Source organism: Pogoniulus pusillus, chromosome 32 (assembly GCF_015220805.1).
Source record: "Pogoniulus pusillus isolate bPogPus1 chromosome 32, bPogPus1.pri, whole genome shotgun sequence".
Taxonomy (NCBI): Eukaryota; Metazoa; Chordata; class Aves; order Piciformes; family Lybiidae; genus Pogoniulus; species Pogoniulus pusillus.
Genome location: NC_087295.1, coordinates 2,274,131 through 2,297,419, shown reverse-complemented (window position 1 = coordinate 2,297,419; position 23,289 = coordinate 2,274,131). Strand labels below are relative to the sequence as shown.

Sequence of the window (23,289 nt, the reverse complement as noted above, 5' to 3'; positions counted from 1 at the left end):
GTGTTGGAGAGAAGGGAGGGGAAGGAGAGACAGTGTGTTAGTGTGGTGGTGAGTTGTGCCTTGGGTTAAAGCAGCTGGGGGCAAATGAGAGGAGAATGGGGCCAGGGGGAGGGGGGGAAGGGTGAAATGGGAGTTTTGCCAACTGGTTGCTCACTGCTTAGGCTAAACTATGTTGGCCACAAGACATGCAGCCCTGACAGACAACCCTGTGCTGGGCTGCAGCAAGAGCAGCGTGGTCAGCAGGGCAAGGGAGGGGATTCTGCCCCTTTACTCTGCTCTCCTGAGAGCCCACCTGGAATCCTGGGTGCAGTTCTGGAGCCCTCAGCACAAGGAGGATATGGAACTGTTGGAGCCAGTCCAGAGGAGGCTCTACACCCTAAACCATATCCCCAAGCACTACATCCAAACCACCCTTGAACACATCCAGGGTGGGTGACTCCACCTGGGCAGCTCATTCCCAGTCCCTGACCACTCTCTCCATGAAAGAGATGTTCCTAATGTCCAGTCTAAGCCTCCCCAGCCTCAGCTTGAGGCCATTCCCTCTTCTTTTGTCTCCAGTTACCTGTGAGCAGAGCCCAGCAGCAGCCTCTCCACAGTGACCCTTCAGGTAGCTGCAGGCAGCAATGAGGTCTGCCCTCAGCCTCCTCTGTTTCACACTACCCATCCCCAGCTCCCTTAGCTGCCCCTCATCAGATTTACTCTCCAGGCCTTTCCCCAGCTTTGTTGCTCTCCTCTGGATCCATCCAGGCAGAGCTTGAAAGTCTCCAGAGGAGACTCCACAACCTCCCTGGGGAGCCTGTTCCAGTGCTCTAGGACCCTTACAGTAAAGAAGTTCTTCCCCATGTTGAGGTGAAGCCTTCTTCTTTCAGGAAACCCTTAACATCCATCACCTCTGAGAGCATTCATCCCAGTTGGACCTGCAGTGGCTGCATTCTGCTTCCACCTTCACAAAACCAGCCCCGCTCAGCACTTGACACTGCAGCTCCTGGCAGCCTTCCCTGCAGTGGCTGCATTCTGCTTCCACCTTCACAAAACCAGCCCCTGCTCACCACTTGACACTGCAGCTCCTGGCAGCCTTCCCTGCAGTGGCTGCATTCTGCTTCCACCTTCACAAAACCAGCCCCTGCTCACCACTTGACACTGCAGCTCCTGGCAGCCTTCCCTTGCCTTGCACTGCTCCAGCCAGCTGTGAGATCCCCAGCTGCCTCCTGCTGTAAGGAACACGGACAGATGGGCTCTGCTGGAGAAATGAGGGGGGAATACTTCTCTCTTCTCAGCCCCAGAGGGCCAGCCACAAGCCCTGCATCCCCTCCAGGTGTGGATCCTCATGGGCACCAAGGCTGCAAAGAGAGAGAGCATGACCCCACTGCCAGACACGCTGGGTAGCAAGTGATAGGTGATGGTGAAACGTCCTCTAGTGGTTCTGTGCACAGAGGAAAGGGAGGGAGGAAAGCAAAGCTACACCTGCTCCCTAAGCATCCTGTGGCTGCAAGGCAGCACATAGTTGCTGAGTTCCTGAGAGCACACCCAACTGTCCCCCTCCTCTTGTCTCTCTCCATCACAGGCTCACAGGATGTCAGGGGTTGGAAGGGACCCAAAGAGATCATCCAAGTCCAACCCCCCTGCCAGAACAGGACTACACAACCTAGCACAGATCACACAGGAACACATCCAGACAGGCCTTGAAAGGCTCCAGAGAAGGAAACTCCACAACCTCTCTGGGCAGCCTGTGCCAGGGCTCTGGGACCCTTACACTCAAGAAGTTCCCCCTTGTGTTGAGCTGGAACCTCCTGTGCTGCAGCTTCCATCCATTGCTCCTTGTCCTATCCCAGGGAGCAGTGAGCAGAGCCTGTCCCCCCCTCTCCTGACTCCCAGGCCTCAGAGTTATAGACATGGATTCAATCTCCTCTCAGTCTTCTCTTCTCCAGACTAAGCAGCCCCAGGTCCCTCAGCCTCTCCTCATCAGGCAGTGCTCCAGTGCCCTCATCATCCTCATAGCCCTCCGCTGGACCCTCTCCAGCAGATCCCTGTCCCTGGGGAGCCCTCTCTAGATGCAGGATCGTTGTTTTCCACTGTGTAGGTTTCCCCTTGTCCTGTGAGAGGGTGAGGCTTGCATTTTCAGCCAGCTCTGAGCTTGAGAAGCAGGGAGGCTGGTGAGCATGGGCCAGCCTGGAGCAAGCACCCTGCATTCCTGCAAACTCTCACTCAGAAAAGCCTGCCCTGCGTAAAGCTGCATGCAGGGAGATGGCTCTGCTGCTTCTCTGCAAAGACTAAGAGCAGAGAGGAAGGATTTTTGCACAGCAACAGGTTTGCAGGCAGTAGAGCAGGGGAGCTCAGAAGGGAGCACTCATCACGTACCCAGCAGCAACAACAGACACATTATTATCACACTCAAAGGGAGGAAAAATCAATGCAGGGCTCAGCAGAGCTGATAGTTATAAACCAAACTGCCACCAGCCTGCAGAAGAGAAGGTCCAAGAAGATTTAATTGTGGCCTCTCAGTACTGAAAGGAGATCTTCCCAGCCAGCAGTCGTGGTCCCTCCTCTACTGGAGAGCCACTTGGAAGCAGCCTCAGCTTTGCTTCAGGGTAGGGAGCCACAATATCCTGTGGGTTATGCTGGCATGGCCAGACCTGCTCTGTCAGCAACTTCTGACTGCTCTCTGTGCCTAAACCCAGAGCTTAGCTTAAGCATACAACAAAAGCTGGGTTTAGATGGTTTTGCTGGGCACTATTTGGGTCTTTAAAGTTCTAAAGAGAGACAACTACTCTAAGCTGTCACAATAGAGTCAAGACAAGAGCAGTATCTTGGGGTAGAGCCACTACTCATCTCACCTGCCTTGAGATGCTCCATCTCCATGGATTATAAAGTCACCTAGATGAGACAGCTTGTATGGCCTGGATCCTTAGCTCTGGGACAAAAAGAGCCCTCTTGTGTGTCTGAAAAATCTCTTGAACTTCTTAGAAATAAATTCCCCTTCAATCTTATCCCCTTGGCCTCTGCCCACCCATCCAGCCTGGCCAGGTCCCTCTGCAGGGCTCTGCTACCCTCCAACAGCGCCACAGCTGCTCCTAGCTTGGTGTCATCTGCAGGCTTACTGATGCTGGACTCAATCCCCTGCTCCAGATCATCAGTCAAGATATTGAACAGGACTGTGCCCAGCACTGATCCCTGGGGAACACCACCAGTGCCAGCTGCCAGCTGGATGTGGCACCATTCACCACCACTCTCTGGGCCCAGCCCTTCCAGACAGTTCCTGACCCATATCAGAGTGAATGTGCCCAAGCCACCAGCTGCCAGCTGTGCCAGGAGCTGCTCGTAGCAGACACTGTCAAGGGCTTTGCTGCAGTCCAGGCAGACTCCATCCACAGCCTGCCCCACAGTCACCAGGCAGGGAGCCTGATCATAAAAGGAGCTCAGGTTGGTCAGGCAGGACCTGCCCCTCCTAAAGCCATGCTGGGCCTGATCTCTTGGCCATCCTGTAGGTGCTTTGTGATGCCACTCGAGATGACCTGTTCCTTGCCTAGCCCTGAGATCAGGCTGACAGGGTTGGAACTTCACAGCTCCTTCTTGTTCCCATTTTCTCTGACTGGTTCCCATTTTCCCTGACTGGTTCCCATTTTCCCTGACTGGTTCCCATTTTCCCTGACTGGTTCCCATTTTCCCTGACTGGTTCCCATTTTCTTTGATGTAACTTAAGGAGAATGCTTTCTTGAAAGAAACTCTGTGTGGCTCTGTTAGGCTGGCAGGAGAACAACCAGAGCAGGGATCTGACACTCAAACCTCCTTAGCAGAAAAAGCAGCTATGGATCAGCAGAGCCTGAGTTAGAGAAGTGTTTCCCCACCAGAGGGGCACAGCACACACTGGCAGTTTAAATCCATCCCTCCCTATTGAGTTAAAAAGAGTACTTAATAGCTAAGCAATTTGAGGCTGAGCCTGGGTGGGAATACACACTTAAACCAGACTACAAAGGTAACCTAAAAAGTAGGAAAGCTGAATAGAGGAGAGAGGAGTTTGAAAGGCCATAGACAAAGGAACAAAGTCAAAGTCTCTATTAATCTATTTGTGGTGGCTGCCATTCAGAGAAGAGGGAAAAAAGGTCTCATTCTTGGGGATTAAGAGGCTCTAATAGGCAAGTTCAATCCTCACAGCCTCTCTCAGGGTTCACAGGTAGGATGAAGACTTACTTCTGTGGTTAGTAATGAGATGCCCACCATGATAAAGGCCTTTATGAGGCTAGGATTAGTATCCCAACCTGGATTAGAATCCAAACTTATCAGGATGAATTGGCAAAATGCAGTGGGGAGAAAAATACATCCCCCAAGGGTGCTGTTCAACAAAGGACTTCACAGTGTCGTGGGGGTAAGCACATCAGCTGGGGCAAGCCTTCAAAACAGAGCATCACAGAATGGCTTAGGTTGGAAGGGACCTCAAGGATCATCCAGTTTCAACCCCCTGCCATAGGCAGGGACACCTCCAACTAGAACAGGTCACTCAAGGACTCATCCAACCTGGTCCTGAACACCTCCAGGGAGGTTGTGGAGCACAGAATCACCCAATGTGATCAAAGATCACATTGGGTGATTCTGTGCTCCACAACCTCCCTGAGCAACCTGTGCCAGTGTCTCACCACCCTCACTGCAAGCAACTTCTTCCTAATATCCAGGTTCAATCTCCCCTCTGCCAGTTCAAACCCATTCCTCCTCCTCCTCTCATTACAAGCCCTTGTCAATAGTCCCTCCCCAGCCTTCCTGTAGCCCCCTTCAGATACTGCAAGGCCACTCCAAGGTCTCCTGGAAGCCTTCTCTTCTCCAGGCTGCAGAGCCCCAACTCTCTCAGCCTGTCCTCATAGCAGAGCTGCTGCAGCACTTTTATCCCCATCCCATGCAGTGCACAGAGTGCCTCACAAGAGGAACAGGACCTAACAATGTCACTATGCCATGAGAGCAACAAGCATCATCATGGCATCAACCCTCAGAATCACAGAACCAACTAAATTGGAAGAGACCTCTAAGATCATCAAGCCCAACCTATCACCCAACCCTTCCAATTAACTAAACCCATGGCACTAAGTGCCTCATGCAGCCTCCTTTCAAACATCTCCAGGGATGGTGGCTCCACCACCTCCCTGGGCAGCCCATTCCAATGCCAATCACTCTTGCCATGAAGAATGTCTTCCTAATTTCTAGCCTAGACCTCCCCTGGCACAACTTCAGACTGTGTCCTCTTGTTCTGTTGCTGGCTGCCTGGCAGCAGAGCCCAACCCCACCTGGCTACAGCCTCCCTGCAGGGAGCTGCAGCCAGCAATGAGCTCTGCCCTGAGCCTCCTCTGCTGCAGGCTGCACCCCCCCAGCTCCCTCAGCCTCTCCTCACAGGGCTGTGCTCCAGGCCCCTCCCCAGCTTTGCTGCCTTTCTCTGGACATCTTTGTCTCTCCTCTAACCCCTTCAGTGCTCCCAGCAGCTGTGCTGCACCCACTTCTCTGTGCTGTGCCTCAAGAGAGGCACCAGGGAATGAGCTGATAGCAGTAGAGGGGACAGTGCCAGGTGGAAATAAAATCAATTAACTCAGTTGCTTAATCTAGCAGGAAAATAAGAAGAGAGCTTTGAGGCCATAAAAAGCCTTATGGGAAAGAAAAAAGGAGAAAGGAATAATCTCTTCTTCAGGTCTGATGCAGACTGGCCAAAAGTGAGCCAGAAAACCACAGGGGGCAGAATTCAGGTTGACTGTTTTAGAAATCCAACTTAAAAACACACCAGAGAGAGAGAGAGAGAAATTTGCTGTGTCAGCCAAGCCTTCATCTCTGAAGGGCTGAGAAGCAGCTCTCAGATTAGGAAGGCAGCTGACTGATCCTTAACCTTCACTCCAACTTCACTTGCTGTAGTTTTGTCTCAGTCATCACCTTGAGGTTGCTTAGCCACAGAGGTGTTTGTTTCATGCCCTCACCAAGCAAACCCCTTCTTTTTGTAGCAGCCTTCAGCAGGATGAATTACCAGAGGACATCGTTTCCTGACACCAGTGGCACAGACATCAGAAGGCTTCTGGTTGAAAAGGAGCTGATGACACCTCCCAGACCCCTCTTGTAGCAGCTTTTGGCAAGAGCTGCTTTTGCAACGGACCTTGCCAAGTGCACTGCACAAGAGTGAAGCATAGAATCCAGCAATATAGAATCATAGAATCAGCCAGGCTGGAAGAGAGCTCCAAGCTCAGCCAGTCCAACCTAGCACCCAGCCCTGGCCAAGCAACCACACCATGGCACTAAGTGCCCCAGCCAGGCTTGGCTTCAACACCTCCAGGCACAGCCACTCCACCACCTCCCTGGGCAGCCCATTCCAATGCCAATCACTCTCTCTGCCAACAACTTCCTCCTAACATCCAGCCTAGACCTGCTCTGGCACAACTTGAGACTGTGTCCCCTTGTTCTATTCCTGGCTGCCTGGGAGAAGAGGCCACCCCCCACCTGGCTACAGCCTCCCTTCAGGTAGTGGCAGAATGCCATGGGAGAAGCTTGTGTCACACACCAGTCCTCTTAGGTTAGGCAAACTGAAGATGCTGGTGACTTAATCAGGGTCACAGGACAAGTCAAAGCCCAAGGGACTTCCTTGGCTTGGCTGCAAGCTTTGCTTCTGCTGCTATTGCACAGGACTGCTGTGCTTGCAGCATGGAAGTGTTGACATCTGTTTTGCTAATTGGCTTTAAGATTAAAACCAGGTTTAGTCGAGGATGAAAGCTGCTGCTTGGGTGAAATGTAACCCAGATAAAGCTGCCTGCAGCTTGTGTTTTGCTTGTAGCAGCAGCTTGTTATTTTGTCTGCTCCACAGGCTGCAGTAAGCATACTCTGGCTGATAGCTGAGACAGGGATCATACCTGGGAGCAGATGGTTCTCCTCTTCCCCTCTACTGTGCCCCAGTGAGCCCTCATCTGGAGTGCTGTGTCCAGATCTGGACACCCTAGTTCAAGAGAGCCCTACAGAGGGGACTGGAGCATCTCTAATAAGGAGAGGCTGAGAGACCTGGGACTGTTTGGCCTGAAGAAAAGAAGACTAAGAGGGGATCTCATCAGTATCTGAAGGGCAGATGTCCTATCACTGGGCATGACTATCTTGACATGGAGTACCAGCTATAAACTAGAAGACAGGATGTGGTGTGCCCCAGGGATCAGTGCTGGGCACAGTCCTGTTCAAGATCTTTACTGATGATCTGGAGCAGAGAACTGAATCCAGCATCAGTGAGTTTGCAGATGACACCAAGCTAGGAGCAGCTGTGGAGCTGTTGGAGGGTAGAAGAGCCCTGCAGAGGGACCTGGCCAGGCTGGATGGGTGGGCAGAGGCCACTGGGATGAGACTGAACAAGGCCAAGTGCAGGGTTCTACACTTTGGCCACAACAACCCCAAGTAGCACTACAGGCTGGGGACTGAGTGGCTGAGAGCAGCCAGGCAGAGAGGGAGCTGGGGGTGCTGGGAGAGAGGAGCTGAAGCTGAGGCAGCAGTGCCCAGGTGGGCAGCAGAGCCAATGGCATCCTGGGCTGGCTCAGGAGCAGTGTGGGCAGCAGGACAAGGGAGGTTCTTCTGCCCCTGTGCTCAGCACTGCTCAGGCCACCCCTGGAGTGCTGTGTCCAGTGCTGGGCTCCTCCATTGCAGAGAGATGTTGAGGTGCTGGAAGGTGTCCACAGGAGGGCGCCAAAGCTGGGGAGGGGCCTGGAGCACAGCCCTGTGAGGAGAGGCTGAGGGAGCTGGGGGTGTGCAGCCTGCAGCAGAGGAGGCTCAGGGCAGAGCTCATTGCTGTCTGCAGCTGCCTGCAGGGAGGTGACAGAACATTTGTCACATGAAGGCCACTCCCTGGTCCATCCATCACTGTTTTGGCAGCCCTAATTAAAGCTGGGAACTGCTGGGTTGGGTTTTTGTTTCCTTAATCACACAATGTGGGTAAAATGATGAAAGGTGCCTAACTTGTGCAATTCAAACCTCTCCAAAGCCTGGGGCAATGAACTTTCTAGCATAGTTGTATGGCAGAAGCAGATGGACACAAATCCTGGGGCTGCGTGGAGCACCAAGTCAGCACTGTGAGGGCTGCCAGCACAACACTGCCCAAACCAGCTGGCTCAGAGCTACCCCCAGATGGGCTGGCAAGTGGTGTGTTTAAGCTGCTAGACAAAGCCATTCTGGCCAGCAGCCCTGCAGCAGGAGTTCCACCAGGAGCTCAGCTCTTACCTGTTGGAGGGACCTTAGAGCCTGCCAATAGCTGAAGGGATCCTACAGGAAGGCTGCAGAGAGACTTCTCCTGAGGGTGCCTAGAGACAGGCCAAGGGGGAATGGTTTGAAGCTGAGGGAGAGCAGGGTTGGACTGAAGCTGAGGAAGAAGTTCTTCAGTAGGAGAGTGGTGAGACTCGGGAATAGGCTGCCCAGGGAGGCTGTGGCTACCTGGAGGTGTTCACGGCCAGGTTGGATGAGGACTTGAGCAGCCAAGTCTAGTTGAGAGGTGTCCCTGCCCGTGGTGGAGCAGATGAGCTCTAAGGTACCTTCCTAAGCCATCCTATGGTTCTCCAAGCAGCACCTCAGGAGCAGCAACAGCCACCACAGCATACTGCAGACTGTGATGAGGAATTTCTGACACCTTCTTTGCACGGACTTAATTCTCCTCCTCTCCCCCCCCCAACCAGGAGGCTGTGAAGCTCCTGACAAACCCTTTGATGTGCCTGTTTCCCTAAAGTGCCTGCTTGCATTTGCAGAGCTCACTCCAGAAATTTAACAGCACCCATTATTGCCTCCCTATTATGTATTTAATAATGGGATGCTCTGTGACATTGGCTTGGAAATCAGAATAATAAGCACCAGCACAGGCAAATGGTTTTTTCTTCCCCAGCAGCTAAAGAGACTCCTGCATTCAGATGAAACAGCAGAGACCACAGGCTCCAACTCAAACAGCACACCTGGAGCCAAATCCTTGTTACTTGGCAGTCCTATGAAATCAGCCCATGCAAACCTTCTCCCCATCTTTTGATCTTCTCAGCTATTTGCTGGAGATGGGAAGACAAAACAAATATAAAGGGATAAGCCCTGCTCAATGTTCTCTAGGAACAAGGACATGCTCCTGCTCTTGGGGAAGCTTTGGGGCTGCTGGGGGCATGGCAAGGAGAGGTCCTTGCTCATAGAAGAGAATCATACAATCAACCAGATTGGAAAAGAGCTCCAAGCTCATCCAGCCCAACCTAGCACCCAGCCCTGCCCAATCAACCAGACCATGGCACTAAGTGCCCCAGCCAGGCTTGGCTTCAACACCTCCAGCCACAGCCACTCCACCACCTCCCTAGGCAGCCCATTCCAATACCAATCACTCTGCCATCAGTTTCCTCCTAACATCCAGCCTGGACCTCCCCTGGCGCAACTTGAGACTGTGTCCCCTTGTTCTGTTGCTGGGTGCCTGGCAGCAGAGCCCAACCCCACCTGGCTACAGCCTCCCTGCAGGCAGCTGCAGACAGCAATGAGCTCTGCCCTGAGCCTCCTCTGCTGCAGGCTGCACACCCCCAGCTCCCTCAGCCTCTCCTCACAGGGCTGTGCTCCAGGTGAGCAGGTATCAGCAGCACTTTCCAAACATGAGCTTCTCCAGAGAGCTGAAACCACTGGCAGGGAGCCCTGTCCTGCCTTTACCCTAGCCAGCAGAGCAGGTGCTTTATCCTTCCTTCCCTGCAGCAACAGCAGCAGCTGTCACTTGTCTCCAGACTCAAACTATTTCCATGCCTGCCAATAGGTAATAATTGATGTGAAATCAGGCAACCTCCTTGCTTGGAGGTAAGGAATGCAGGAATGCACTTCCCCTGCCCTTCAGGCACGGTCACTGCGGAGTGATGCACTTGGTAGCAGCCTTCAGCTTTTAACTGCATCCCCTCCCCGCCCCCCAGCAGTCAACTTACAAACAAAGAAACTAACTGATAAAAAAAGAAAGATAAGACCACACCACACAACAGGAAAACTTCCCTTACTGGGCTGCAGCGTTTGCTGGAGCTGGAAAATGGAAAAGAGCTTCCTGGTGTCAAGGGGGTGGCTATGAGAAGTTACATGTGGCCAACTAAGACAAGGTTTTGATTTCAAATGCACTCTGTAACTGCAATGCCTCTAGGGAAAAGCAGTTCTGTCCCTCCTGGAAGGGGCTCTAAAGGGCTCAGACCTGGAGGCTGAACTCAGCTCCTGCCACTGCCTTGTTTTTCAGTACCTGCCTCACCTGACAGCTGAATTTACAGGAGAGGAAAACACCACCCCCAAACCACCAAGAGATGGGCAACAAAAGAGCTTCAGCCTTTCTAACTGCCTCCCTGCAGGGGTGCTGGAAGTGCACCCAAGCTGCAAGCATGGGACAGATTCAAATGCAGACCTCCAAAGAATCACAGAATCAACCTGGTTGGAAAAGACCACCAAGATCATCCAGGCCAACCTAGCACCCAGCCCTGTCCCGAGCTGCAAGCATGAGAGAAGCAAATGCACCCCTGGAAAGAACTCCAGGGGTGCTGAAAGTGCACCCAAGCTGTAAGCATAAAGAGAGAAGCAAAAACACACCTGCAAAGAACACCAGGGGTGCTCAAAGTGCACCCATCCAGGTAAACAAGGGCTGCTGAAAGTGCACCCAAGCTGCATGCATGAGAAAGAAGCAAAAGTACACCTGCAGAGAACACCAGGGGTGATGAAAGTGCAATCATGCAAGCACACAAGGGGTGCTGAAAGTGTACCCAAGCTGCAAGCATGGGAGAGAAGCAAAAGCACACCTGCAAAGAACACCAAGGGTGCTGAAAGTGCACCCAAGCTCCAGACATGGGAGAGAAGCAAATGCAGACCTGCAAAGAACAGCAGCCAGTGCACCCATCCAAGTACAGCAGGGGTGCTGAAAGTATACCCAAGATGCATGCATGAAAGAGAAGCAAAAGCACAGCTGCAAAGAACACCAAGGGTGCTGAAAGTGCACCCATCCAAGTACACAAAGGCTGTTGAAAGTGTACCCGAGCTGCATGCATGAAAGAGAAGCAAAAGTACACCTGCAAAGAACACCAGGGGTGCTGAAAGTGCACCCAAGCTGCAAGCATGGGAGAGAAGCAAATGCAGAGCTGCAAAGAACACCTGGGCTGCTGAAAGTGCACCCATCCAAGTACACCAGGGGTGCTGAAAGTGCACCCAAGCTGCATGCATGGGAGAGGAGCAAATGCAGAGCTGCAAAGAACACCTGGGCTGCTGAAAGTGCACCCATCCAAGTACAGCAGGAGTGCTGAAAGTGCACCCAAGCTGCATGCATGGGAGAGGAGCAAATGCAGAGCTGCAAAGAACACCTGGGCTGCTGAAAGTGCACCCATCCAAGTACAGCAGGAGTGCTGAAAGTGCACCCAAGCTGCATGCATGGGAGAGGAGCAAATGCAGAGCTGCAAAGAACACCAAGGGTGCTGAAAGTGCACCCATCCAAGTACAGCAGGGGTGCTGAAAGTGCATCCAAGCTGCATGCATGGGAGAGGAGCAAATGCAGAGCTGCAAAGAACACCTGGGCTGCTGAAAGTGCACCCATCCAAGTACAGCAGGGGTGCTGAAAGTGCACCCAAGCTGCATGCATGGGAGAGGAGCAAATGCAGAGCTGCAAAGAACACCTGGGCTGCTGAAAGTGCACCCATCCAAGTACAGCAGGGGTGCTGAAAGTGCACCCAAGCTGCATGCATGGGAGAGGAGCAAATGCAGAGCTGCAAATACCTTGAAAGAATAGTGAAAGGATCCCCAGTCCTCTTCTGTCACCACTTCAGTCCAAGTCACCGTCTCAGTGCAGGTGACGAGGGGAAGGTCCAACCAGCCGGTGCCTGCCTGGGAGCTGCTGCTGGCTTCTGTGGAGCCGAGTTCCATCCCTGGGCTTCAGGCTGGGCTGTCCGGGTCTCTGCAAGAGTTAAGGCAGGAAGGCTTTTCTCAGCCAAGCGCAGCAACACAGCCAGCTCCTCACTGCTCCACCGCTGGCTACCAGAGGCGTCAGGCTTCAGCTGAGTGCTAGGGGGAAAAAAACCCAAACCAAAAAGAAAAGCCAGGCTGGCACTGGCCCTTTGAGCTTTGCTTCAGTGCAACTCTGACGACAATCAGCCACATGCTCCTTCCAGCAGCCAGGTAACTAAGTCAGAGCACAAGGAAACAGCCCTGTGCCTTGTGGGCTCTGGCTTGCTGCCCTGCAACAGAACCAGTTCTGCTCAAGGGTTTTGTTTTTACTCTTCTAAGTGGTGGCACTATCTGAAGCCAGCAGCAGGCTCTCACAAGTGTCTGCCTTCTAGAAGTGATGGTGCCTGATGCTTAGAGTTAATACCAAGGACTGGGATGCTGGCAGGCTCTTGCTTATTCTTGTTCCAATGGACACCAAGGGCACTGCTAAATTCTCTGTGCAGTGTTGAGGGGTTCAGAAAGTAAAAGGTGGGGACTGCAGGGGAGTGTGGGCAGGACAGGGGATCCTAAACTGACCTGCTAGGTGCTCTGTTCCATACTGGTTATGCTCAATGGAGAGCTGAGAGAGCACAGGGGTCAAGCCCTCTTCTTCCATAGCTGGTATCCAAGGAGCATTATGTCTCTTCTGCCTTCATTGCATGGTTTGGGTTGGAAGAGACCTTTAAAGCTCAGCCAGTCCAACCCCCTCTGCAGTCAGCAGGGACATCCTCAACTAGACCAGGCTGCCCAGAGCCCTGTCAAACCTCCCCTTGAGTATCTCTAGGGGTAGGGCCTCAACTACCTCCCTCAGCAACCTGTTCCAGTGTCCCACCTCCTTTATAGCAATCAACTTATTCCCAAGGTAAAGAGTTTTCCAGGTGAGGCTGGATGGGGCTCTGAGCAATCTGATCTAGTTGAAGATGTCCCTGCTTACTGCAGGGGTATTGGACAAGATGACCTTAAAAGGTCCCTTCCAACCCAGACCATTCTGTGATGCTATCAACTCAGTTTCCCATTACCTGCTCACAACAAAACCCTGCCTGGTGCTTGTGTGTGCTCAGCATGCATGGCCAGGGAGGAGCTCAGATGGAATTCCTCACTCTTAACAGCCAAGAACACCTTCTCTCCAGCTGCTGGATCTCCACAAACTGCCCACAGCATCTGTGCCTATGGTCTGGCTGAGGCTGTGCCCACTCCCACCTCTATGAGCAGCAAGAGAGGGGTGGCAGCAGAGCCTTCTGCTTCCTAGGACCAGTAACAGCAGAGCATGGGGGCACAAGCAGTGAAATTCAGGTCTGGGTTTTGACTCTGAGCCACCCCAACCTGGCACATGTCTGGGTCTGGGGCTTTGGAGCAGTTCTAGGGGATGGAGAAACCTCTGAGTGTCTGAGCAACACTGGGTTTTGACTCTGAGCCACCTCAACTTGGGACATGTCTGGGTCTGGGGCTTTGGAGCTGTTCTAGGGGATGGAGAAACCCCTGAGTGTCTGAGCAACACTGGGTTTTGACTGAGCCACCCCAACTTGGGACATGTCTGGGGCTTTGGAGCAGTTCTAGGGGATGGAGAAACCTCTGAGTGTCTGAGCAACACTGGGTTTTGACTCTGAGCCACCCCAACTTGGGACATGTCTGGGTCTGGGGCTTTGGAGCTGTTCTAGGGGATGGAGAAACCCCTGAGTGTCTGAGCAACACTGGGTTTTGACTGAGCCACCCCAACTTGGGACATGTCTGGGGCTTTGGAGCAGTTCTAGGGGATGGAGAAACCTCTGAGTGTCTGAGCAACACTGGGTTTTGACTCTGAGCCACCCCAACTTGGGACATGTCTGGGTCTGGGGCTTTGGAGCTGTTCTAGGGGATGGACAAACCTGTGAGTGTCTGAGCAACACTCAGACCTCTCCAGGAGACACTGGACTCATTCAGAGGAGGGGACTGGTCCAGGCCCATACATACAATTAGTACAAGTCAGGACCAGCACCAACACATATGCAGCAGTGCTCAATATTTGAAAGCAGTGAGTGATTCACAGGCTGAGCTGTGATGAGATAAAAAGAAGTAGCCCAGAAGCAGAGTGTTTGGCTGAAAAGCACTGGGGAAAGGCTCATCAATATCTTACCCAAAGGAGATGAGGAGATCTTTTTGTTCTCTTTGAGCTGAAGGCTGCTTCTGAACCTCTGCTTGGGAGCAGCCAAGCTTCTTGAAAGCATCCTCCTCTTCCTTCCTTCTCCTTCCCTTGCTTGCTTTAATTTACACAACTCTCTCTGAGTTAAAAATGAGTACACTGAATGTTGGTTGGAGATTTTTCTCCCCCTCCCTGGCACTCTCCTTCCTACAGAGCTGCTCTGCTCCAGCCTGTTCCAGGCATTAAGAGGCTTTTCAGGAGTTATACTGCGTGCCAGGTAGTGCACAGCTCTCAGGACCAATCAAGGGTGACTTCTCCTGTGGCTTTGCCAGCTACTTGCTCTAAGCAGTGCCGAGGGTGCTACAAAAGGCTATGCCATGCCCTACTCCAGCACTTAGCAGCCTACACAGGAGTAACTGGGGACTTCCACCACTATGAGCTCTTTCATCTTCCAGTGGCTGAGAAACACTCAGTTGCTGAAATGCTGTTTGCTTCCCTTTCAGTCAGAGTTTGAAGCCACAGGCTCTCTTAATTCTGCCACCACACCTAGAACTGACCTGAGCTTCCAGGATACAACACTTTGTAATTGGAGTAGGAGACAACGCTTGGTAATTGGAGACCTTCCAGTAACCTTCCAGCCTACAGGAGGGCTGGGGAGGGACTACTGATGAGGTCTTGTAATGACAGGATGAGGAGGAATGGGTCTGGACTGGCAGAGGGGGGGATTGAAACTGGATGCTAGGAAGAAGTTCTTTGCAGTTGAGTTCTTTTGCAACCCTCTGATCATTTTTTTCTGGCCTCTTCTGGACCCATTCCAGCAGGTCCATGTCTTTCCTGTGCTGAGGATGCCCAGAGCTGGGCACAGCAGTGCAGGTGGAGCCTCACCAGAGCAGAGAAGCAGAGTTCCCTCACTTGACCCACACAGTTACTGACAGAGATCTCTTCCCTGCCACCCTCCACCTTTCTAAGCAAAGTGGCTGTAGTTCAGGGTTTGAAGATTCGGTGGGCACAGCAAGATTTCAGAAGCTGGTTTCAGTCTCACTCCCAAGCATTTCATTTCAGGATGTGTCTCTCAAAGCAGGACTGAGAGCTGCTGCCCAGGAGGCTGGCAGCAGTGTGCTTGCTGCCAGTCCCAGCTGTTTTCTCAGGCTGCTCTCTGCAAGCAGCTCAGTCTCAGCAACACCCTGCTGAGAGGCTCCTGGCTTGTGACTGTCCCAGCTGTGCCACTTGGGTCACAGTATCACAGTATCACAGTATCACAGTATCACCAAGGTTGGAAGAGACCTCACAGATCATCAAGTCCAACCCTTTACCACAGTGCCCAAGGCTAGACCATGGCACCAAGTGCCACAGGGAAAGCAGCAGGCTGGTGGCCTCGTGGCCTGAGGTGACCAGGCCACGAGGCCACCAGCCTGCTGCTTTCCCTGCTTCCCTGAGTGTCTGAGCTCTGGCAGATGGAGCTGAAGAGCCTTTCCCTTTTATGGAGGAGGGATCTGAATCCAGAACCTGAACCAACCCCATTATGAAATATGGAGAGCACCACAGAACCAGATGACTACCTGAAGGGAGGTTGTGGCCAGCTGGGGTTGGGCTCTTCTGCCAGGCACCCAGGGACAAAACAAGAGGACACAGCCTCAAGCTGTGCCAGGGCAGGTTCAGGCTGGATGTTAGGAAGTTCTTCACAGCAAGACAGATTGGCATTGGAATGGGCTGCTCAGGGAGGTGGTGGAGTCACCATCCCTGGAGGTGTTTAAAAGGAGGCTGGATGAGGCACTTAGTGCCAGGGGTTAGTTAGAAGGTGTTAGGTGATAGGTTGGACTCAATGATCTCAGAGGTCTTCTCCAACCTGCTTAACTGTGTGGGTTAGTTAATTAGAAGGTGATAGGTTGGACTCAGTCATCTCAGAGGTCTTCTCCAACCTGCTTAACTCTGTGGGTTAGTTAATTAGAAGGTGATAGGTTGGACTCAGTCATCTCAGAGGTCTTCTCCAACCTGCTTAACTCTCTGATTCTGTGACTGCTGTCTGCCAGGCTCCAGCCTGAACTCTTACCTGTCAGTGTCTGTCCAGCTTGGAATTAGATCCACAAACTGCCAGCAAGGAGACTCTTCCTATTCATTTCAGGTGTAGGATCAGATCTGTTGCAACAGGCTGTGTGTTCCCCACAGAAAAGCACTGGAATCATGGAAATCACAGAAGGTTTTGTTAGTGGTAAAGACAAGACATGAACATGTTTCCCTTCCACAGGTGAACACTTTAGCTTTTAAATAGCTTAACAGGAGGGGATTTTTTTTGCACCTCTCCATTCCCTCTTTGTAGACTTGCTTCAGATTTGCCCACTTCCCAAAAGGGATGCAGAGCCAGAGCTGGGTTTGCTAAGAGACTGCTACAGCAAGCCTCCAGGAATCTCCTGTGAAAAGAAGCAAGCAGCTGAAGCAAGCACCTGGGGGAATGCCATGAAATATGAATGTCCTGTTAGCAGAACTACAGGACAGCCTGTTCAGTGTAACCAGCAAGCCAGGCCTTCATGTTTGCAAGGGGCTGGTTCCCTGCTGCAGCAGAGCAGGATTTGCCTCCTGCTCAGTGACTGGCATTGCAAGCAGCTTCAACCAAGAGCCAAGCCTCAGGAGCTGAAGCAGATGCCTGCTAAATGTTCCTTCCTATAAAACACTGATGCAGGCAGCACAGATGCTTGGAGCCTTCCTAGACTGAAGGAGCTGAGCAGGTTGCCAGCATGCATGGCATGCATCAGGTCCTGGCAAGGAGCTGTGTATAGGGATGCCAGGAGGTAGGTAGAGTGAATTCACAGCTCCCAACCTCACCAGAAAGGGTTTTTTTTCCCCCCACTCTTCAAAATCTTCTGCCTCTAACTGCCTAGGCACAGCCTGCCCTTCTCAGAGTGCTGCAGCTGGAAAAGGAGAACAGCTCAGAAAGGAAGCTGCCTTGCCAGATGGGAAAGGTAGCTTCAGGTGAGCCCTGGCTGGCTCCCAGCCTGCCCAGCTGCATCATCTGGCAGACTGTGTGCTGGTTAACAGGGCAAGCACAGAGAACAGAACAGCAGCCATATGGAGGGCCTGTCCCTCTTCTCCCTCCACTTGAGGTGCCAGTTAACCCCAAGGAGCACTAGTGCACACTGAGAGGGGAACAGAGGCTGTGCAGACACAGGTATTAGTTCCTGTTTTGCCTACAACTGGCAGCAGCAGCTCACTGTGCATTTATTAATGTAGTCTTCTGAGCTGAGCCAGAGGCTCATGTCAGGGCAGGTTGGACTAGGTGACCATTAAAGGTCAATTCCAACCCAAACCATTCTGTGGTTCTGTGTTTTAAAACTGCAGCAGCAGCATTAGCATTAATCTCTAATCAAGCAGTACCACAGATGCCCAAACTCCTTCAGTCTCTCATAGCAGAGCACCTCCAGCCCTCTAAATTTTCTTGTGGCCCTTCTCTGGACACCTTCCAGCACATCCATAGCCCTCTTGTCATAGTGGCTCCAGAACTGGATGCAGTACTCCAGGTGGGGTCTCAGCAGTGATGAGCAGAGGGGTAGGATCACTTCCCTCAACCTGCTGCCCACACTGCTCTTGATGCAGCCTAGGATCTGGTTGCTCTCTGGGCTGCAAGAGCACACTGGCAGCTCGTATTGAGTTTCTTATCCACCAGTCCCCCCAAATCCCTCTCCTCAGGGTTGCTCTCATGCTGAAGAAGGAGCTACTGCCTGGCTTGGAAGTGGCAAAGGCACAGCCACAACATATGCAGTGTTGGCAGAGGAGATTTCATAGACTCCTAGAATCAACCAGGTTGGAAGAGACCTCCAAGCTCATCCAGGCCCCCTTAAAAAAAAGAAGGAACTCTGTGCCCACAGGGATGTAGGAGAATATAGGAAGTGTGGGTGAAAAGCTAACCTGTGGAATGCCTGCATCCTGGTCCTGCTTCCTGTGGAAGAAGCTGTACCCAAAGCAATAACTACAGCCTGCGTCTCGGCGATGAGCAGAGGAGCGAAACACAGCTTGAGAGGGAAGGCAGAAAGCCATTAGGTGAACTGCAGGACTTTTTATTGCCAATTACAATTGGGTGGCAGGGTTATTATTTATTAAATAGAGGAAGCAGCCAGACGGATTCTAACTGCTCCTAGGCTTAATTCCACTCCCAGAGGAGGCTGGGGAAAGCTGTAGAGAGCTGGAGGAGAAATCGGCGGCAGAGGCAGGGGCTCCCTGAACACACACAGAGTGCAATAAGGAGAGGCACTGGATGGAAGGGGAACCAGTTACATCCAATTTCCCTTTCATAAAGCCTGAGGTACAGGAAAATAAATGTCCTGTGCTGCTACTGCTAACAAGCACCTGAATAACAGTTGGAAAAGTGTCACTTCTCAATTACCAAAGCTCAGAGCTTTGGGAACTCGAGCAAAAGCTACGCTTCAGCCACAGCTCTCCCCTCTGCCTGCACACACAGCAGAGAGGCAGCTGCCAGCAGGTGAAATGGGTCTCAGGGTCAGAACTGGTGGATTGGGGTCAGAATACAATATGGGCCACGCTAAGCAATTTCATCCCAGGTCATTTCACTAAAGGAGAGGATGGTTTATTTTTCAGGCAGCAAGAGAGAGGAGTTAGTGAAATCCCAGCAGCTTTCTGCCAGCACTTGCTTTGAATTCACTGCACTGCAAAGGGAGAGGAGAGGGGAGAAAGGAGGAGAGGAGAGGGGAGAAAGGAGGAGAGGAGAGGGGAGAAAGGAGGAGAGGAGAGGGGAGAAAGGAGGAGAGGAGAGGGGAGAAAGGAGGAGAGGAGAGGGGAGAAAGGAGGAGAGGGGAGAAAGGAGGAGAGGAGAGGGGAGAAAGGAGGAGAGGAGAGGGGAGAAAGGAGGAGAGGAGAGGGGAGAAAGGAGGAGAGGAGAGGGGAGAAAGGAGGAGAGGAGAGGGGAGAAAGGAGAGGAGAGGAGAGGGGAGAAAGGAGAGGAGAGGAGAGGGGAGAAAGGAGAGGAGAGGAGAGGGGAGAAAGGAGAGGAGAGGAGAGGGGAGAAAGGAGAGGAGAGGAGAGGGGAGAAAGGAGAGGAGAGGAGAGGGGAGAAAGGAGAGGAGAGGAGAGGGGAGAAAGGAGAGGAGAGGAGAGGGGAGAAAGGAGAGGAGAGGAGAGGGGAGAAAGGAGAGGAGAGGAGAGGGGAGAAAGGAGAGGAGAGGAGAGGGGAGAAAGGAGAGGAGAGGAGAGGGGAGAAAGGAGAGGAGAGGAGAGGGGAGAAAGGAGAGGAGAGGAGAGGGGAGAAAGGAGAGGAGAGGAGAGGGGAGAAAGGAGAGGAGAGGAGAGGGGAGAAAGGAGAGGAGAGGAGAGGGGAGAAAGGAGAGGAGAGGAGAGGGGAGAAAGGAGAGGAGAGGAGAGGGGAGAAAGGAGAGGAGAGGAGAGGGGAGAAAGGAGAGGAGAGGAGAGGGGAGAAAGGAGAGGAGAGGAGAGGGGAGAAAGGAGAGGAGAGGAGAGGGGAGAAAGGAGAGGAGAGGAGAGGGGAGAAAGGAGAGGAGAGGAGAGGGGAGAAAGGAGAGGAGAGGAGAGGGGAGAAAGGAGAGGAGAGGAGAGGGGAGAAAGGAGAGGAGAGGAGAGGGGAGAAAGGAGAGGAGAGGAGAGGGGAGAAAGGAGAGGAGAGGAGAGGGGAGAAAGGAGAGGAGAGGAGAGGGGAGAAAGGAGAGGAGAGGAGAGGGGAGAAAGGAGAGGAGAGGAGAGGGGAGAAAGGAGAGGAGAGGAGAGGGGAGAAAGGAGAGGAGAGGAGAGGGGAGAAAGGAGAGGAGAGGAGAGGGGAGAAAGGAGAGGAGAGGAGAGGGGAGAAAGGAGAGGAGAGGAGAGGGGAGAAAGGAGAGGAGAGGAGAGGGGAGAAAGGAGAGGAGAGGAGAGGGGAGAAAGGAGAGGAGAGGAGAGGGGAGAAAGGAGAGGAGAGGAGAGGGGAGAAAGGAGAGGAGAGGAGAGGGGAGAAAGGAGAGGAGAGGAGAGGGGAGAAAGGAGAGGAGAGGAGAGGGGAGAAAGGAGAGGAGAGGAGAGGGGAGAAAGGAGAGGAGAGGAGAGGGGAGAAAGGAGAGGAGAGGAGAGGGGAGAAAGGAGAGGAGAGGAGAGGGGAGAAAGGAGAGGAGAGGAGAGGGGAGAAAGGAGAGGAGAGGAGAGGGGAGAAAGGAGAGGAGAGGAGAGGGGAGAAAGGAGAGGAGAGGAGAGGGGAGAAAGGAGAGGAGAGGAGAGGGGAGAAAGGAGAGGAGAGGAGAGGGGAGAAAGGAGAGGAGAGGAGAGGGGAGAAAGGAGAGGAGAGGAGAGGGGAGAAAGGAGAGGAGAGGAGAGGGGAGAAAGGAGAGGAGAGGAGAGGGGAGAAAGGAGAGGAGAGGAGAGGGGAGAAAGGAGAGGAGAGGAGAGGGGAGAAAGGAGAGGAGAGGAGAGGGGAGAAAGGAGAGGAGAGGAGAGGGGAGAAAGGAGAGGAGAGGAGAGGGGAGAAAGGAGAGGAGAGGAGAGGGGAGAAAGGAGAGGAGAGGAGAGGGGAGAAAGGAGAGGAGAGGAGAGGGGAGAAAGGAGAGGAGAGGAGAGGGGAGAAAGGAGGAGAGGCTTTGCTCCGTGCCATACCTTGGCCAGAGCAGCAGTTCTCTAGGACACCATTCAGCAACTTCTTATTTTTTGGTTGAAGTGTTAAACAAATAATAGAGCAAAGTGCTCCTCTGCAAGCCATCCCTTCCTAGATTAGAAGAGAGATGTAAATCACTCATTCTCCTGTGATTCAAACCCTTCATTTCCAAAACATCACAGTCTCCTGCTAATGCCTTTTCCAGGCAGGCTTCTTTAGACATGATCTGGAATTCCTCAGAGCACCAAAGGGAGTACAGAATGTGCCTGATCACATTTGTTTTCCTTAAAATAAATTGAAAGTTGTCTGGTACCATTTCCATTTCTGCATAACTAAACCTGTTGGATTTTGTGGCAGAATCTCTGTGCCTGGAGGTGTTGAAGCCAAGCCTGGCTGGGGCACTTAGTGCCATGGTCTGGTTGATTGGCCAGGGCTGGGTGCTAGGTTGTGCTGGCTGAGCTTGGAGCTCTCTTCCAACCTGCTTGGTTCTATGATTCTATGACATCCTCCACTAGATCAGGTTCCCCAGAGCCTTGTCCAGCCTGACCTTGAATATCTCCAGTGATGGGGCCTCTACCTCCCTGGGCAACCCATTCCAGTGCTCCACTGCCCTCATGTTAAAGAACTTGTTCTTAAAATATGAGAAATCTTCTCCCCTTAATCTGCATTTTCCCTCCCAAAGGCTGTAGTGGATGGTTAGCTAAGATTCATTTCCTGTTATCATTCATCTTGCCATCAATTATCTCTCAGCAGGGCCAGCAGAAGGCTCTACAAATAGCATCTGAGCTCCTGTGACATCTGTTCAGGTGAAAAAAAAAAGTCTTTCACTGACTTCTGTTTAATTTACACCAAGAGGTGGATCTGAGAATCTGTGCTAAGTCACAGCAGACTAAGAAATTATATTTACAGACCTTAGCAGCTGGTGTTTGAAAGATCTTGGATGAAAATCCAACTGATCTGGCCCTGCCAGCTTCTGGAAGTGACTTTCACCACCCTGCGTCAGAGCATCTCATGGGAAACCTGCTGGTGCTTGGCCCCCTCCATCCTCTCACTCCAGTAACAGATGACAGTTGGGAAAACAAAACAAACAGAAGAAAACAATTTCAAATCATCTATCATTTGTTTTGTGACAAATAATGCCAGCAGGCATGACTGCATTCACAGAGTCAGAGTGGTTTGGGGTGGAAGGGGCACTAAAGGCCATATAGTTCCAACCTCCTTGTCTTGGGCAGAGACACCTTCCATTAGACCAGGATGCTCAAGGCCTCAGCCAGCCTGGCCTTAAACACCTCCAGGGAGGGAGCAGTTCCCACACTGACTCTGCTGGACAGGAGCCTTTGTTTTGAATGGCTTCTAGAGATGCAATCTGAACTCTGGGACAAGATGCATCCAGAGGTGCAACTCCAGATGCAATCTGAACTCTGGGACAAGACGCATCCAGAGGTGCACCTCCAGATGCAATCTGATCTCTGGGACAAGACGCATCCAGAGGTGCACCTCCAGATGCAATCTGAGCTCTGGGACAAGACGCATCCAGAGGTGCACCTCCAGATGCAATCTGAGCTCTGGGACAAGACGCATCCAGAGGTGCACCTCCAGATGCAATCTGAGCTCTGGGACAAGATGCATCCAGAGGTGCACCTCCAGATGCAATCTGAGCTCTGGGACAAGACACATCCAGAGGTGCACCTCCAGATGCAATCTGAGCTCTGTGACAAGACACATCCAGAGGTGCACCTCCAGATGCAATCTGAGCTCTGTGACAAGACGCATCCAGAGGTGCACCTCCAGATGCAATCTGAACTCTGGGACAAGACACATCCAGAGGTGCACCTCCAGATGCAATCTGAACTCTGCAAGAAGGTGCATCTAGAGGTGCATTTCAAGATGCATTCTAAACTCTGCAAGAAGATGCACCTAGAGGTGCATTTTGAGATGCAATCTGAACTCTGTGACAAGATGCATCCAGAGGGACACCTCGAGAGGCATTCTAAACTCTGCAAAAAGAAGCATCCAGAGGTGCATCTTGAGATGCAATCTACACTCTGCAAGAACAAAACAGACTGTTTGGGTTGTTGGTTTTGTAAAGCTACCTACACATGTAGACAAACCAACTCTATTCTCTCCCCTGTTCCCTATCTCCCTGCCTCCTCCACTCTCTCCCACACAGCTGAGACCCGCGATGGATAAGCTACAGTTACCTCCTCAGCAGGAAACAGAAGCAGCATTTCATGGCTCTTAGAATCAGGCAATTCCCTCCAGCACTCATGAGAATGTCTAAAAGACATCAGACATTTCCTGAATTTAAATGGCATTTAAAAAAACCAAAAGCCAACCCTAAAAGTACCTGCTTTAAACCACCAAAATCTCCAAATACCCAACCCCCATCAACACATCTGCTTTAAACCTACCCAAATTGTCCAATTCCTAACTTTTTCTTGCTTCTTGGTCAAAATTAATTCATAGACTCCAATCAGGTTGGAAGAGAGCTCCAAGCTCAGCCAGCCCAACCTAGCACCCAGCCCTGGCCAAGCAACCAGACCATGGCACTAAGTGCCCCAGCCAGGCTTGGCTTCAACACCTCCAGGCACAGCCACTCCACCACCTCCCTGGGCAGCCCATTCCAATGCCAATCACTCTCTCTGCCAACAGCTTCCTCCTAATTAAC

The 23,289-nt window shown here is 52.3% G+C and overlaps 1 protein-coding gene across 4 annotated transcripts in view; it reads right to left on the bottom strand.

Annotated features, from left to right (window-relative positions):
• NPSR1 (neuropeptide S receptor 1) overlaps positions 1 to 23,289 on the bottom strand; it is an 82,456-nt gene that overhangs the window by 37,493 nt on the left and 21,674 nt on the right. For 2 of the 4 annotated variants that reach the window (XM_064169947.1, XM_064169944.1), the window contains exons 2-3: positions 16,095 to 16,217; positions 11,719 to 11,896 (exon numbers count right to left, since the gene is read on the bottom strand). In XM_064169947.1, coding sequence (XP_064026017.1) covers positions 11,719 to 11,865 — 147 coding nt within the window. In that variant the 5' untranslated portion in view covers positions 11,866 to 11,896; positions 16,095 to 16,217. Of the gene's footprint in view, positions 1 to 11,718; positions 11,897 to 16,094; positions 16,218 to 17,944; positions 18,049 to 20,623; positions 20,727 to 23,289 lie in introns of those variants that run through there. The other 2 variants (XM_064169945.1, XM_064169946.1) reach the window with 2 other exon arrangements.